Source organism: Saccostrea cucullata, unplaced genomic scaffold (assembly GCF_032062105.1).
Source record: "Saccostrea cucullata isolate Sc308-1 unplaced genomic scaffold, CSIRO_AGI_Scuc_v1 ctg9428, whole genome shotgun sequence".
In the NCBI taxonomy this organism is placed as follows: Eukaryota; Metazoa; Mollusca; class Bivalvia; order Ostreida; family Ostreidae; genus Saccostrea; species Saccostrea cuccullata.
The window spans coordinates 6,612-22,029 of record NW_026925008.1 but is presented as its reverse complement, the minus strand read 5'-3'; the positions used below and the strand labels follow the sequence as shown (position 1 = coordinate 22,029).

At 34.4% G+C, this 15,418-nt stretch overlaps 3 protein-coding genes across 3 annotated transcripts; 1 reads left to right on the top strand and 2 right to left on the bottom strand.

The window, feature by feature from the left end:
* Window positions 1-233: 233 nt before the first annotated feature.
* On the top strand, window positions 234-7,627 carry LOC134267798 (uncharacterized; the record flags this gene model as incomplete). The annotated part of the gene is made up of 13 exons (XM_062750001.1): window positions 234-394; window positions 1,190-1,323; window positions 1,637-1,791; window positions 2,562-2,629; window positions 2,763-2,809; window positions 3,730-3,767; window positions 4,191-4,259; window positions 5,028-5,101; window positions 6,033-6,069; window positions 6,289-6,370; window positions 6,543-6,663; window positions 7,296-7,371; window positions 7,505-7,627. Coding segments are annotated over 13 exons (1,100 nt in total), but the record flags the coding sequence as incomplete, so codon positions are not given.
* An 868-nt stretch (window positions 7,628-8,495) lies between these two features.
* Window positions 8,496-11,749, bottom strand: LOC134267800 (uncharacterized). Its single transcript, XM_062750004.1, has 3 exons — window positions 11,590-11,749; window positions 10,046-10,174; window positions 8,496-8,812 (listed from the first exon to the last, which is right to left on the bottom strand). The coding sequence occupies exons 1-3, from the start codon at window positions 11,732-11,734 to the stop codon at window positions 8,574-8,576; spliced, it is 513 nt and encodes a 170-aa protein (XP_062605988.1). The 5' UTR covers window positions 11,735-11,749; the 3' UTR covers window positions 8,496-8,573.
* Window positions 11,750-12,649: 900 nt separating this feature from the next.
* On the bottom strand, window positions 12,650-14,997 carry LOC134267799 (uncharacterized). The gene is made up of 3 exons (XM_062750003.1): window positions 14,898-14,997; window positions 13,346-13,474; window positions 12,650-12,975 (listed from the first exon to the last, which is right to left on the bottom strand). The coding sequence occupies exons 1-3, from the start codon at window positions 14,959-14,961 to the stop codon at window positions 12,749-12,751; spliced, it is 420 nt and encodes a 139-aa protein (XP_062605987.1). The 5' UTR covers window positions 14,962-14,997; the 3' UTR covers window positions 12,650-12,748.
* Between the last annotated feature and the right edge of the window lie 421 nt (window positions 14,998-15,418).

Sequence of the window (15,418 nt, the reverse complement as noted above, 5' to 3'; positions counted from 1 at the left end):
TTTAACAAATTTATGCTTCATTCAGAGTGTAGTGTTATAGATTCAACTAAAAAGATTTAAGATGTCATGTACCTACTTATTAAGGACGTACACTTGATAAAAATACTTAAAAATAAAATTTAAACATCACCAAGTTCATGTTAATAGGACATATTGATTAGTCTTTCAGAATTAATACCTGGAAGCAGAAATAGTTGTAAGCCATTAGCACAAATTATCTTGTGTATTTACAGGAAGAAAGCAGCCCAAACAGAGCTGGAACCCAGATACTAAAGTGGGGAAGACCAGCTTTGATGATCTGTTCGATGGAAGTTCAGAGGAGATGAAAAATATACCAAAGAAAAGAGAGGTGGTAACAGATGCAAAGCATACCTGGGCCACAGTAGGGCTAGGGGTAAGTCTTGGGCCACTGAGTAGGGTAAGGGGTAAGTTTGCCTGGGCCACTGAGTAAGTTAAGGGGTAAGTTTGTCTGGGCCACTGAGTAGGACTAGGTATAAGTTTATCTGGGTCACAGTTTGCAGGGGTAAGTTTGCATGAGCCACTGAGTAGGGCTAGTAGTATTAGTTTGCCTGGGCCACTGAGTAGGGCTAGGGGTATGTTTACAGCCTGGGTCACAGTAGAGCTAGGGATAACTGTACGTGGGCTACAGTAAGGCTAGGAGTAACTTTACCTGGGCTACACTAGGGCTAGGGATAAGTTTGCCTGGGCCACTGAGTAGGACTAGGTATAAGTTTATCTGGGTCACAGTTGGACTAGGGGTAAATATACTTGGGCCACTGTAGGCTAGAGCTAAGTTTATCTGGGCCACTGAGTAGGACTAGGGGTAAGTTTTCCTGGGCCACAGTAGGGCTAGGGATAAGTTTATCTGGGCCACATTAGGTCTAGGGATGAGTTTAATTGGGCCACTGAGTAGGGCTAGGGGTAAATTTACATGGGCCACAGTAGCACTAGGAATAAAGAGAATGAAGTTTTCAAAAGCAAACCATCCTGTGTAGTTATACGAAAATAAAGTTCTTGTGAATCAAATAAAAAGTGTTTTAGAGTACCTGTCAGTCATTTATTTCGACAAATGATGCTGGCATAGATTTATTTAAAAAATATCTGCAGAACTCTTTCTTAAAAGACATGAAGTTTGTAGTATATGAATCAGGTGATTTATGGATTGTTTTATGTTTCTAATTCATTATAGGGTGATGAGGACAGCTTTACAAGTGGCATATATAGAGGGCCAAAAACTCTCCTCAATGAGGATGATCCTTTGGCAGGGGAACTAATGAACAGCAAAACTGAAGGCAGCGATAAAACAGACGAGGGTCTTGTCAGGTAAAGGATCAGAAAAAAAATAAGTACAGTAAAACTCACCTGTTGGTTCCCATACTAAAATTCTTTAAGTTTTCAATATGAATATTCATGTGTGAAATTCAGATAAAGAATTGCAGTGTTTGATAGACTAAAATAAGAAATTTTGGTAATCATTTATTGTATATATACATGTTATTATATATAGAGAGGAAAAAATAGGTAATTTTTGTTTTTTTTTCTTTCTTCACTCCCTTGCCGTGGCATATATTCATAACATACCCAGTATATTCCTTTAAATGTTTTATTTTTTTTATTTTTTACAAACCATTATCAGTTCTGGTCATGTAAGGGGTAGAAGAGTTGATGCCAAAAAACACAGAAAAGAACTAGAGAAGTTAGTACAGAAATCTGCCCCTATGTCTAATGACTCTGGATATGAAGAATGTGGAGAAGGTTTGGAGGAGGAGGATGAGGCATTAGAGTTACTGGGTAAGACAGCTTTATACTGGTCAGAACCTGTAGAAGACAATGAGGCACACAAAGTTACTAGGTGATAGTCTTATACTAATCAGAAGCTGCAGAAGAGGATGAGGCTTTACAATTACTGTATACAGGGAAATATTCGCCCCCGTTTTATTTTCGCCCCTTTCACCCTTACATCGTTTGGGGCGAATTTAAAAAGGGGCAAATTCAAAATATACAATATATTTTTTTAAACAAAACGGTGACTGGGCGAATTTAAAATGGGGCAAAATTAGTTGCAAGTGTGAAAGGGCGAAAATAAAACGGGGCGAAAATAACCCTGTATACAGTACTAGTTAAGACAGCCTTAAACTTTCAGCAAACTTTTTCAATACCAACTTCTTTCAGTAACATTTTTTTTTACATTCATTACAGTTCCCTAATATCAACTTCCTGTAGTATCAAGTGGGGGGGGGGGGGCTACCAGCCTTTCAATAAGAATTTCCAATAGTAAAAGTAATGTTGGAAAAAAAAGTGGGGGGAGGGGGGCAGCCCTGTTGCTACATGCCTGATCCTTAATAGATATGAATGTTACCTGTTTTGCAATTATGTAGACTTCTAGTGTTTTTACATCAATGATTTTTTTTTCTTTTGATATCAATGAACAGTGTTTTGACACTTAATGAAATGGAATATCTTAGTTATTTATATGCTTAGCCAGACATGTCTGTTTTCTATTATTTTTTTATGATGTTTGTATTTTTTTGTCTGATATTGAATTCTAGCTGTTTTTGTAGAGGATGCTGATGACTTGCTGAATGAAGGTGTGACAAAAATTCCAAAGTCTGGCTATAAGCTCAGTCGAGTAAGTCATATTTAAAACATTCTGTGATCTTTTTTTTTTAATTTAATGTCCTTATAATCTTTTGTCTCGGTCAAAAATCATAATTTTTTTCATTGTTTACTTATTAATATTATTGGACTTGATTTGAATTAAGATATTACGACAAAGACAAGAAGATGCAAACATCAAGCTTAATATCAAGTAAGTTGTCTAATTTTGTATATTGTGAAATTGTTAACTCAAATTGTTGATGAAGTTTCAAAAATATAAGAGACGATCATTTTAAGGTCATATCGTTTTATATAAAAAAAATGCAAATATATGTTGAATTTACTTATATAAAAATTTATATGAAAATCAAAATGAATATCAAACTTTGTTAAATGGCAATTGTTATATTCTGTTTTGACTAAAGGATTGCTGATGTATATGATGGTGAGATTTTTCACTGTTATCTTTAATTAATGTGTGCACATTTTTATTTTCAACTAGCAAAGTTCCAGCTCAATTAACTCTCCCCGTAACTCCTAAGAATTGACAGTCATTTGGAAAGTTTTGTTTGCTGTTAACATTAAGTTTTGAAACTTGTCTAGAACAAACCCATTGCCTTTCTCTTTGAAAATCAGAATTCTATGTTTACTCTCATGATAAAATTGGATTTTTCCAACAGGAGTTGAATAGCTTAATGAAGGATAAGATGGACAAGATTTAAAATATTTCAGTTTTTCTCACTGTATACAATTGTATATAGGGTTGAGACAGATTGTAAAATTAGTCATTATTTTCATGCAGGACAGAAAGTGAAACTACTTGGGGAATGGGGGTGAAGGCTGAGGAGGGAGTTGTAAGGACTATTTAGAATAAACAAAACATATGTTGCTGAAAATATCAATAGGGGGAAAAAATCACAATTCCAATAACAGTCAAGAATTAGTTCATTTTGATCCAGAGGCCTGTTCAACAGAGCGAACGTTTGCGAGCGCTCATCAAAATTCCTTATACCTCCAACAGAAATGTTCGTGAGCACTGGCTCTGTTGAAGAGGCCTCAGGAATACACTCAGAGTCCTTGTAGCCTTAGAACTCTCCACTTTCTCTTTGACTGTTTCCACTGTTGTTTCAGTCTCTATGCGGGTGAACAACCAGCAGACAGCTACATAGGTTTGTATGGCACTTTTCTGTACTTTAGAGGTTTTTCCACTGTTATTTGATGTTATTTGATGTTAAATGTAACAGTAATGGTCACTAGAAAGCTCTACATGAGGTACCGGTATATACAGCCTATCATGTTTTGGTGGTATTCATGAATTATGCACTAATCATTGTGCCAGAAATCAAACTCTTGAATTTATGAGTACACTGTCAGATGGTAAATTGTAAATTATCTACTTTATTTTTCCCTTTATAAAGTAAAAACGTTTTAGATTATATTGACTGCTAATTATTTAAAAAAAAATTAATAAATAAAACAAGTTGCAGTAACAATATTAAAGATTTGAAGTATTTATTTTAATAGAGGATTTCTGAAAGAAGTGTAAAGTAAGAGTGATATATTAATGTATACTGTTCTGAATTTGCTTTAAGGGGAAGGATTGTACAAATCCTCAAAGATAGATGATCTGTTTGAATCTGATGAGGAAAGACCTGCTACTGGTACGTAATCATTAAGATGTGACCGAGCAGGTATATGTCTATCTGTATCACACCATATGGGCATATAAAATACCAAAAGAGTAACCTAATATACCATATCTATATAAAAAACACCAACAGAATATTAATGAGAAAGGGAAAACTTCTCGTTCATATGTAATTTTTAATGAGTTTTCAATTCATAAACACTAATAGTAAATATGATTTACATAAAGTACATTATTTTTATACCCCCTGCTTGAAAAGTGGGAGGGTATATAGTAATCGGGATTTCCGTCCGTCCGTCCGCCCGTCTTTTACGCTTTGTCTCTTATCCGCAACTCCTCTTATACTACTGAGTGAAATTTACTGAAACTCTCACAGAATCTTTATTACATATTGCCATTGTGCACCTCCTATTTTACTTTTTTATTCGATGCGTATTTTAGGTTTCCCATAGCAAAACATGGACATTGCTATTATATGTTTACCTATGACATCACATTTAGAGGCTTCTGGATAACATTTGATAGGACGAGTTATTCCTCTTTACACATTACTGTGAAACAATATATAGCAACACATGGACATTATGGGAGGCGGGGGGTATCATTTAGTGAGCTCATTGCTCACAGTACCTCTAGTTTTGACTAAATGTAATGTATGTTTTTCATTTCTTAAATCATATCAGTCTTTTTTGTTTCTAGATGGAAACATAGTTATAATTATAAATTATCATTATCACAACACAGATTTCTACATCATTGAAGGAGAACCTTTCTATTTCAGGTATGTCTGGATTCAGGTCATCACCAGGTGACAGTGATGAGGAATTCGAAAGTGTCTCTCAGGTGACTGGTCCTGTACGTATTTAACTTACCATTGTATGACACTTTAAGATTTTTTATTTGATCCTCTGATCTATGTAATCATATATTTATCTTTCAATTAATAACCATTTGATGTTTAATATTCAAGGATTTCAACATTTCTTGGCGAACCTGACCTTGTTCTTATGACCTTGAAACAGGATTCTGATACACCTTCTGGTCATACACAGACTCTGTATTTAATAAAGTTTTAGTTTTTCTGCATTAGTGTATCACATTTAAAACTTTGATGTTTTACCGGTACTACTTTTAAGGACTAGGTTGTCAGTTGATGCATCTTTGGTATGATATGCTGAGACAAAATTAGGTTATATTGACCTAATTTTGAATTTAGCTGCTATTTTATTTTCAAACTGGTTTAGATGCATGTCTTGGACATGGTTACCATAGGAACATCAAACTTTTGACAGTGCATTTAGTGGTCTCAGGGTCTGACGATGAAAAAAAGGTCACAGAGACCTACTGAACTTTACGGCTTTTCATCTTCAGACAATAACTATTATGGACACTAGGAAGCTTATAATCATCAAATCATCAAATCTTGTCAGTTGATGCATTTTTTGGTCTGGGTTATAGGTCAACTAAATAGTAGACCAAATATTTTCTGAAAATCTTTAGACCTAATTTGAACTTTAAAGGTTGATACATCTTAGGATGCTGAGATGTGTCGATTCAAAAGTAGGTCACAGTGACCCATATTTAGAATTCCATAATCTTTCATGGATTTGATATGCAGAGTCCTAGGGTCAAATATTTTTGGTACACATTTTTGAATGGGCTTGAGATATTGGATTTTACCAAAAGGTTTAATGCTCTTTCTACGTTATCTTTGATAAAGTGTACAAATCACAATTTTAACAACAAAATGAGCAACATTCTAAAGTTTTTTGATTTTTTTCCCCAGAGAAGACCAGTGTGGAATGTTGGAGAAGATTCTGATGGTGAGATTTTTTTTCACAGATTTGAAATAAAAGTGCTGTTTATTCACAGCAATATTATTTCCTTGAAATCTAGTGTATGATATAGTTAAGAATTGTTTTTATATTTAAATGATGTAAATGCTTTATCATTTTAAACAGTTTCATTTATATTATGCTGACAAATTCTAATTAATGTCTCTTTTATTAAATGTTTATTATCCATTTGAAAAATTCTCTCAGGTGATTCATTTTATCCCCGCAATTCCAAGACGTCCCCAGGAGTTTCCGGCTACAGGAAACAGAATGCATCATTATCAGAAAGGTATTCACCTCTTACTGGAAACATCGCAGTGATACATGTAGCATTGCTTTAATCTTAATATTGAATTGACAGTGGTATTTGTCATGTATAGAACTTTAATTATCATGATTAAACCACATTTAAATCAAAACTCATTAGATAAGCTTAATACTAGTACATTGAATTTGACTAGGAGCCTGAACCAGACAGCCCCCGTAAGATTTGAACCTTCACCTCGACAGTCATTTGACAGTAACCGTAAAGGTGTCTCCAGTAAAACATGGACTCCCGCCTCCCAAGCCATGCAATCTGTGGTAGGTACCCTATCATTAAAACAACTTCATACCCAGAAAACTAGTATTTTGTCCACAGGTGCTTGACGTTTTTAACCTTTTTCTTCATAAATAAAAAAAATCTCCTATACTATAATAATAATAAAGTATAGGGAATTTTATTATCTATGAAGAGAGAGGTTAAAAACATCAAGCACCTGTGATTTTGACAGAGTTTTATGATATTTTGACATCTCTCTGTGGTTTGACTCTCCAGTTTGTATACTGGTATTTTGACATTTCTCGGTGATTTTAGTCAGATTTGCATAATATTTTGAAATCGGTCTAATGGTTTCAGATTTGTATAATATAATTATTATATTGACATTTTTCATTTTTTTAACAGTCAGTGTGTACATTTTGAAATCTCTCATTGATTTGACTGTCAGATTTCTATACTGTATATGTCATGAATTGGCGTATTAAAAATTAAGTGCAAACACTGGGTATGGAGTTGTTTCATAATCATGAATTAGTGCTACACATCCTTGCCATGTATTGTACATGTATTTATAAATGATTTCTTAGCGGTATTCATAATTGGCACATCGTTATTTTAAGTACCTATACTGTAATATTTGTAATATCAGTGGTTTGTAATTGACTTTTTTCAGGAGTCTGTAAGATCCACAAGTGGAGGATGGCAAATTCCACGATACGATTCAGAAACAGAACTCTCCGAGTTTGGAGGTATTACATAAAAATAAAATTTATGTTTCTATGTTTTTGATAAGAATTTTTAATGACTTTGGTTAACTTTTAGAAAAAATAATTACTTTTGCATTTGGCAACAAAATGTTTCATATTCATTTTTTTTCTTTAGACCAGTCTGCAAGAAATCGACCACCAAGAGCTTATTGATTTTCGGGTCACGTCAGTGATGTCACACACCAATACATGACAGTACTCAGACATTTATATTTACTTGTACGTTATTCTCCAGTTGTGTAGAAAAGTGAATTTCATAGAAATGTTAATTATTCATCATCTGTGATAGTTTTACGTATTACATTTTAATTTCTACATAGATTCTTTGAATATAATGTTATATGTAGACACATGTATTTATTAAATGACCTTTTGAAGGACAACCAGTACGTGTATTGATTTATTTTTAATGATACAAAGTCATTTTCAATGGATGATTTATTATGGAATCTTTTTTCAGTTCTGTTGTTAAACATTGACTATTTACAAATATTTGTACATGTAGGTTTATGCATAATAGAGAATACATAGAGAATACATAAACTTCCTGAAGAGAATATTAGTACATGTAATACTGAATAATAAACAAAATATCTTATATGTATATGATAACTTAAGTTACTTTTGTTTGTTTTGTTAGAAATAATGTTCAGATACAATATATTTGAATAATAATGCATTGATACAAACAACACAAAAATTGTACCTATGAAAAGATATTATAATTTGTCTAGTAACTTAAAACTTTCACATTATCTTTACCAATCATTAAATGACTATACAATTTGAAAAAAAATGTCAACATTTTCAATTTCCAAATAATGTCCGTGTCAGGAAGCTAGGAAACAGTCAATAGTGTCAGTAGATTCCAATCCTGTATGACTCAGATCCTGACCAAACTGGATAGAACTATTAGCTTACAATAGAACTCATATTTGATAGAACTCTTATATTATGACGCTACTCCTGAATTATGATAGAACGCATTAAGTATGATAGAACTCTTGGGTTATGACAGAACTCTTGCTTTACACATGTATGATGCAACTATTGGACTTTGATAGAACTCATTGGATAATGTACATTGTGGATTATGATGAAACTTTTGGACTAGGACGAAACTTGGATTTTGACAAAACTCTTGGATTATGATGAAACTCTTGGATTTGGACGGAACTCTTGGATTATGATGTATCTCGGGGATAAAGTCCTGGATACCGGTCCTCGAAGTTGATGTCACGTGTTGGGACTCTTCCACATATTTCTACACACGACTTACAGCAGTTCCAGCCTACCACTCTATCCGAACCATTGGTTGGAGTGTTACTGCAGAATAGGCCACATTTGTCTATCGTTATTTCCCCCTGGCAATGGTTGTCCAAGGTATTTGTGATAAAGTGACCGTAATTCCCCCATGGACAATCTGAAATAAATAAAACTTGTGCAATTCTAAATTCAAAATGCTACATTTCCTTCGAATTGGTAAATCATTAATTATCATCTCAAAGAGGAAGCTCATCTAATGTAATTATGGCGCTTAAGATGTAGCAGCAGAAAATGTAGTGTTATGGTTTTATATTTTAATTCATGGCCGGGCATAACATTTTTGGGGCCGTGGGTGGGTGGTATTTTTTATTATGAAATTATTTTTTTTTATAATTGGAATACTAACGGCTTAAGTATTTTTAACTTGAGGATATTGATGCAGGCACTGACCGACTCCACAGACAGATAATGCAGGCATTGACTGATCCAGTGTCTGTCAACGTCGAGATTGATCGATTTTATTATACTTGCTGATACATGTAGCAATATATAGTCCGGTATCATCCCAGAAATGGTTGCATCCTTAATTTAGGATTTGTGAATTGTTCAGAACTCTTTTATTTTCAGATAAGTTTAACCTCATTAACATGTCTATTTACAAAAGTTTACCGGTAATTAGAGGGGTTTATGATCCTAGATTCCATGAGTTTCAATATTATTAAGTCGCATAAGTTTCTATATCATAAAGTCGCAAGAGTTTCTGTATAACTCGAGTATTAATTGGAATGAGTTTATAACACATTATTTAATGACACCAGATGTTTCCCTAGTAAACAAACGAGTTTGTTAAGTTGCGTAAGTTTCTTTATTATATAAAGCCGCATAAGTTTCTTTTTTTATAAAGTCGGGCAAGTTTCTTTATCATAAAGTCGCATGAATTTCTATATTTAAAAAAATCACATGAGTGGCTATATTACTTTATAAAGTGGCAAAAGTTTCTATATTATACAGTCGTATGAGTCTATATTATAAAGTGGCACAAGTTTCTATATTATAAAGTCACACGAGTTTCTATATTATAAAATCGCACGAGTCTCTATATTATAAAGTCGCATAATTAATTAATTTTCTTTTATTATAAAGTCGCATAAGTTTCTGTATTATTAAGTCGCATGCTTTTCTATATTATTAAGTCGCATGCTTTTCTATATTATTAAGTCGCATGAGTTTCTGTATTTTAATGTCGCATGAGTTTCTATACATGTATTATAAACTCGAACGAGTTTCTTTATTATAAAGTCGCATGCGTGTCTATGTTATAAAATCGCACGAGTTTCTATATTATAAAGTCGTATGAGTTTCTATATTATAATGAGGATAAAGTACCTACCAGCTGTCACGTACTGGGGCTGTAGTATCAGTGATGTGCAGTTGTCTTTACAGTCTACATATGTGGTCACCTCGTAACAATAAGCTCTCATGTGGGGAGCGTTGTTAAGTCTCCGGCAGTATGGCAAGTCTGCAGGATAAAATCAAAAGTTTATATGGATTGTTTATACATGTACATGTAGTACATTGACTAAGTTATTAAGGTGCATGGTATTGCTAAAAATTCCCCTCCTCCATAAAAAATATATGAATTAGATATTCGTTTCTCCTTTGTTTCTTGGGAAAACCCTAGAGTTTACTATGCAGTAAATCCACTAATCAATAAAAAAAAAGAATTTTATTGTTTAAATATTTCCATTTCTATTGATTTGCTTTCTCTCAATCTCTGTAATAACTCTGAAAGTTAGGTGAATTGTTTTTTTTCCATCAATTATACTGGAATGTTAATTGCGCTAAGCGATAGTTTATTATGGAAAATGATTTACAGAATTTTATTGGACATCAATCATAAAATATACCGTCCTTATAAATCTACGTTAAATACCCGAACGCCTGTTTTCATCTGTTCATCATCAAGTTTACTTCGGATATGGCAAAACCATAACTAGAACTGTCCAAACGGGACAAAATACCCCCCTCTGGGTTTTTCAGAGGTGCTAAATCATGAATATTTTATGGATCTAAGAGAACAGAGAAATGCTAAAACATTTTTAGTGCAAATGTAATTGCTCATTATATTTTTTTTTATAAATGAAACGAAGGCGCAGCATAATAAAAAAAAAAATAGACTAAATATACGGACCAAAAACGAATTATGAACTTTTTCTGTCAGTGACCTTGAACTTGCATAAATGATGTGAAGCAGAAGATTCAAGTTTTTCCACAATAAAGGTATGTACAAAACATGAATTACACAACTTTTCTTTCAGTGACCTTGAACTTGCCCATATGACCTTGGGTCAAGGTCACGACACACCCTTAGGTCATGAGCAATCTTTGCGTGAAATGAGAACCTACCAAGTTTATCCATAAGAAAGATATGGACCGGACACGAATTATGAAAATTATGAACTTCAATAACCTTGGGTCAAGGTCATGACACACCCTTAGGTCATGAGCAATCTTTGTGTGGAGTAGTAGATTCTAATGTTCTTTCGTAAGAAAGATATGGACCGGACATGTTTGCACAGCTGGACGGACAGACGGACAGCTAAACAGACGGCTAGACGGACAAGCTGATTCCTATATACCCACCCACCCCAAACTTCGTTTGCGGGGGGTATAATTTTAGTGAGTACAAGTCAATTAGTGTAGTGTATGATAACCCTTGCTTCATATTTTCAGGTACTTTGTACTGATTAAACACGGTGGATTAAACGTTTGAAAAGTTACAGTAACTACAATCATTTTTCAAATTCTTTGTTCATCACAGGATTAACTTTGGGAAGATGGAATTGTTGTTGTAGTACTAGTATTGTATAAAAGACATTACTGTATAAATCAGTTTACATTTACTTCGGCCTTCCGCCCAGTTTATGTACCTACCCGCTTCTGTGTAGTGGAAGACCCCAGCTACTGCTAACATTAAGCAAACAGCACAGCTTTTCATGACTTTCATTCTGGCAGTGTGAAGGTACCCGTTCTGCTGACGCTGCTTTGTCACAAATAAAAGTCGGACAACACGCTTCATTGCACAGGGAAATTCGATCAGCTGTGCGCCTGAACATAAATCAAGTCTATAGTTCCTGGTGTTTCACCACCCTAATTAGTAATTTCCTATTTATATGCTCTCAGAAATAAATATTGAAAAAAAGACATATATTTATTTTACATGTTGTCATTAAAGTAATTTTCATCGCTACTGTTGGACAGCCATTGCAGAGAACTTGCAGATAATGGAAACTGTTATGCAAAATGCTGAACATCAGAGGTCTTTGGTTTTTACTTTATCAGTTTCTAAGCCACGTGGTTCAAATATCAGAAGTCCTTCAAGCAAGGGTTCTCAAATGTTCTGAATACAGATGATAAGGGTCAACTAACAGATAAATAGAATGACAAACATGGAGACTTCAGCTTTTCCATCGTCAACTCTACGTTTTTATGTAGTTATATCCCTCTATCACCTGCATATGGTGTTATATATCTCTCAACTTATTCGATACCTTAGGGCGCTCAATTTTTAAATCAATGCAGGCTACTGACAGATAAGTTGATGTAACAGGGTTTCATGTTTATAGCCAGCATTTCGTAAATTATAAAAACTTTATTATTAACTTCTGAATGATGAAACCGCCCTCCAACATAGCAACAATCAACATTACTTGACGACAGGTGATATGCCAAAAAAAAAGTCATATTCGTCAATGGAATGTTTTGGGCAAACGAAAGTCGGGAAGTCATGACTTGCAAGTATGTCAGTATGAGTGAATTAACAATGGGTTTGGAACGAATAATTTATTGGAGGGGATACTTAGGGGCAGATACGGTGTTCTTATCGAATCGTGTGTGTGTGTATGTGGGGGGGGGGGGGGGGGGGGGTCACAAGAATCTGTGTTTCTAAGGTCAATTTTGAAAGGATCAAAAAGGACAAAAATTACGCTTTTACTTTTAAGTATTTAATTCTAATTAAATTTTAATAAACTCGACTAAAAAAAGTAAAATAAAATGAAATAACTATGGAAATGTCATAGCACAAAACTCTGCATTATTTCTTTGGATAGACTGTGGGGTATCTCTGTTGGAAGTTTGTATCCCGTGGGGGCATCTTGCCGCAGACCCTGACACAGTCCTTACAGCATTCCCAGCCCGTCTTGATTTTGTCCATTAACGGGCTCACACAGTATTCAAAACATTTCCCTGACGTTATTTTCTTCTGACAACGTTGGTCCAGAGATTCGGACAAAATATTAGCGTTGTTTCCCCAAGGACAACCTGGGTAAAAATATATATATAAAGTATAAAGTATATATAAATGCTTCCAATGTCCGAAATAATGTTCCTTCTCTAACTGTTCACATGGAGTCAGGATCTGGTTTCCAAAAGATTTTCAATCCAATTATACATCAACATCACGAGCAGAATCAAAGAAACTTTTTGGAAGCCTCATCCTAGTACTTTTGTAGATTTTTAAAATACTTTTTGGTCCCATTAACAGACAACCTGTGATTTTTATTTTTAGTGGAGAAATGTGACAGATAAACCCTTGATGAGATTGAAGTTAATAAACTCAACATTTACACCTTTATATTAGATACATTTTCCTGAATAAAAGCGGAGATGTAGATAGATATATTATACCTACCGGCCTCTACATATTTCGGGCTCAGCAACAATTCGCCACAAGTGGTCTTACATCTTGTATATATACTCTCTTGGTAGCAGTATGCATAATAGTAGCTGACATGGCGTAGTCTACTGCAGAATGGAGCATCTGAAAGGGTATATATGTTAACATATTGAGCGTAACAAAGTCATTCATCTAACTTACTAATTCTTCGTTTAATAACTTTACAATGTCAATAGGGACAAAGTCAATGCTGACTGGTAAATATCTGGGACGGCTAAAAACCCCACACTGTTTGACGATCAAGGGAGGTAATCAACTCGATAAAGGGTATTCATGTCTTTGTTGTACCTTTAAAATTTGTTCCTATACAAATCTATACTCAAAAGACGTATCTTTTCCAATGTTTTACTGAGTGAGATGTTGGACCTGTCGATGAGATGTTGGACTGCTTATGTCACAGAATGGGCGGAGCTTAATCTCATTTTCATTCGTTGGTGATCAACAGTGATGGACCTGAGGTTACATCGCGGAAGACAGTACAAAATACATGTATGTCAAAAAATATTGAAATGAAAGGTACATACATGTATAACAAAACATTTATTGACCATGTTCTCGGGCAAAATGCGCTTTGTCGATCCTCGAACCAAACTGTCTGCCTTCGGCCTTATAACCTCAGGCAGACAGTTTGGTTCGAGGGTCGACAAAACGCATATTGCCCTCGAACTCAGTCAATAGATTTATAGTGTTTCCCTTTCTTCTTGGAAAACTGAAATGAAAAGCCCGGGCCGTCGGTCTTCAACTCTTGAGGATCTCCTGAGTACGTCGTCTTTTCATCAGTACAATTATTTAACGATAAGCAAAGAAAAGTATCATTTCTTTGTTAACAATGAACCCTCAATGCATCTTATTTCTCGGAATTTTCCTAAGAAAGAAATCTTTTTGAACATTGTAAATCATACAATTTGCACATGCCCTGTGGGGTAAAATGATACGGTTAAGGCCTATTTACAGTAACTTGAATGATAATTAAAAAAAAAAAGGATTCATATATAGCCATGTATCCGACTGAAAGTTATCTCTCTTTTCAAAGAGTTAATGAATCTAAAAACAATGAAAGAAAAAGAAATAAATAAACAAACAAAACTGATGATGACAGTTGTTCATCTGACTCGGGTAAGCTGTAAATGACTTAATGGTCATTAGTCTCTCAGTGGTATTACCGTAAAAAAGAAGGGACTACAACTATCCTCTTCTTTCTGTTTATCTGTCTGTACGCGAGTCTGTCTATCCCAGTTTGAACTATTTTCTAGTCTCCCACTCGTCAAGAAACATTTCAGAATTAATTATATCGACACTATTCAGAGTACTCTAGGATTGTTTTTTACTTTCACCCAGACGTATCATCTGTGAAAAACTTCGCGTCATAAAGTCTGATGTACAGATAAACCTTATTTCTGTCCTATCATATTCACTTTCTCATGCTGTTCTTATCCCAAATTCTACTGTGCGGTTAAACTTGCTGAATATTTGACGATATTTCCCTTACAAACAGTGGTGTACTGACCTGCCTTAACAGAGTTGGTAATAAATGCTGCTAGGAAAATGAAAACCGCAAGGCTTGTAGACATTGTTCCTTCAGTTGTTGCCCTTTGTAGATTCAACAAATTCTAAAAATGGATTAGGAGTCACTCAGATGAATTAAAAATATAGACACCAGTTTCAAATGATTTAATAATGAATATGTTTAACGACAAGATCAAGAGTGTCGCTTCTATGCGAGAAAAACGGGTTCAAAGTAAATAGGCCTGGATCTAATCATCTAGGGCCTACATCATAGGCCTAATGACAAAGATTCTCAAAAACTATTTTTCTTGCATAATTAATGAGACAAATTTTTAAAATCAGTGTGTTGAAAGAGCATGTATTAGATATAGAGAGGGATCAGGTTTCCATTCTCATCTGAGTCTTTATGGCCTAGCTGTTCATTAAATCATTGGCAGACCCCCTCCCCCCAATACATTCCTATATACATGTAGTTATACACATACAGTAATGTAGTTTCTTCTTTTCTAGACCACTGTCCAG

Coding starts and splice junctions, on each gene's coding strand:
- LOC134267800 (XM_062750004.1), bottom strand. CDS start 11,734: ATGAAGCGTGTTGTCCGACTTTTATTTGTGACAAAGCAGCGTCAGCAG. Junction 10,175..11,589: donor CTTCCACTACACAGAAGCGG/GTAGGTACATAA, acceptor TTTATCCTGCAG/ACTTGCCATACTGCCGGAGA. Junction 8,813..10,045: donor GCCCCAGTACGTGACAGCTG/GTAGGTACTTTA, acceptor TATTTATTTCAG/ATTGTCCATGGGGGAATTAC.
- LOC134267799 (XM_062750003.1), bottom strand. CDS start 14,961: ATGTCTACAAGCCTTGCGGTTTTCATTTTCCTAGCAGCATTTATTACC. Junction 13,475..14,897: donor TACCAACTCTGTTAAGGCAG/GTCAGTACACCA, acceptor ATACCCTTTCAG/ATGCTCCATTCTGCAGTAGA. Junction 12,976..13,345: donor CCCGAAATATGTAGAGGCCG/GTAGGTATAATA, acceptor ATTTTTACCCAG/GTTGTCCTTGGGGAAACAAC.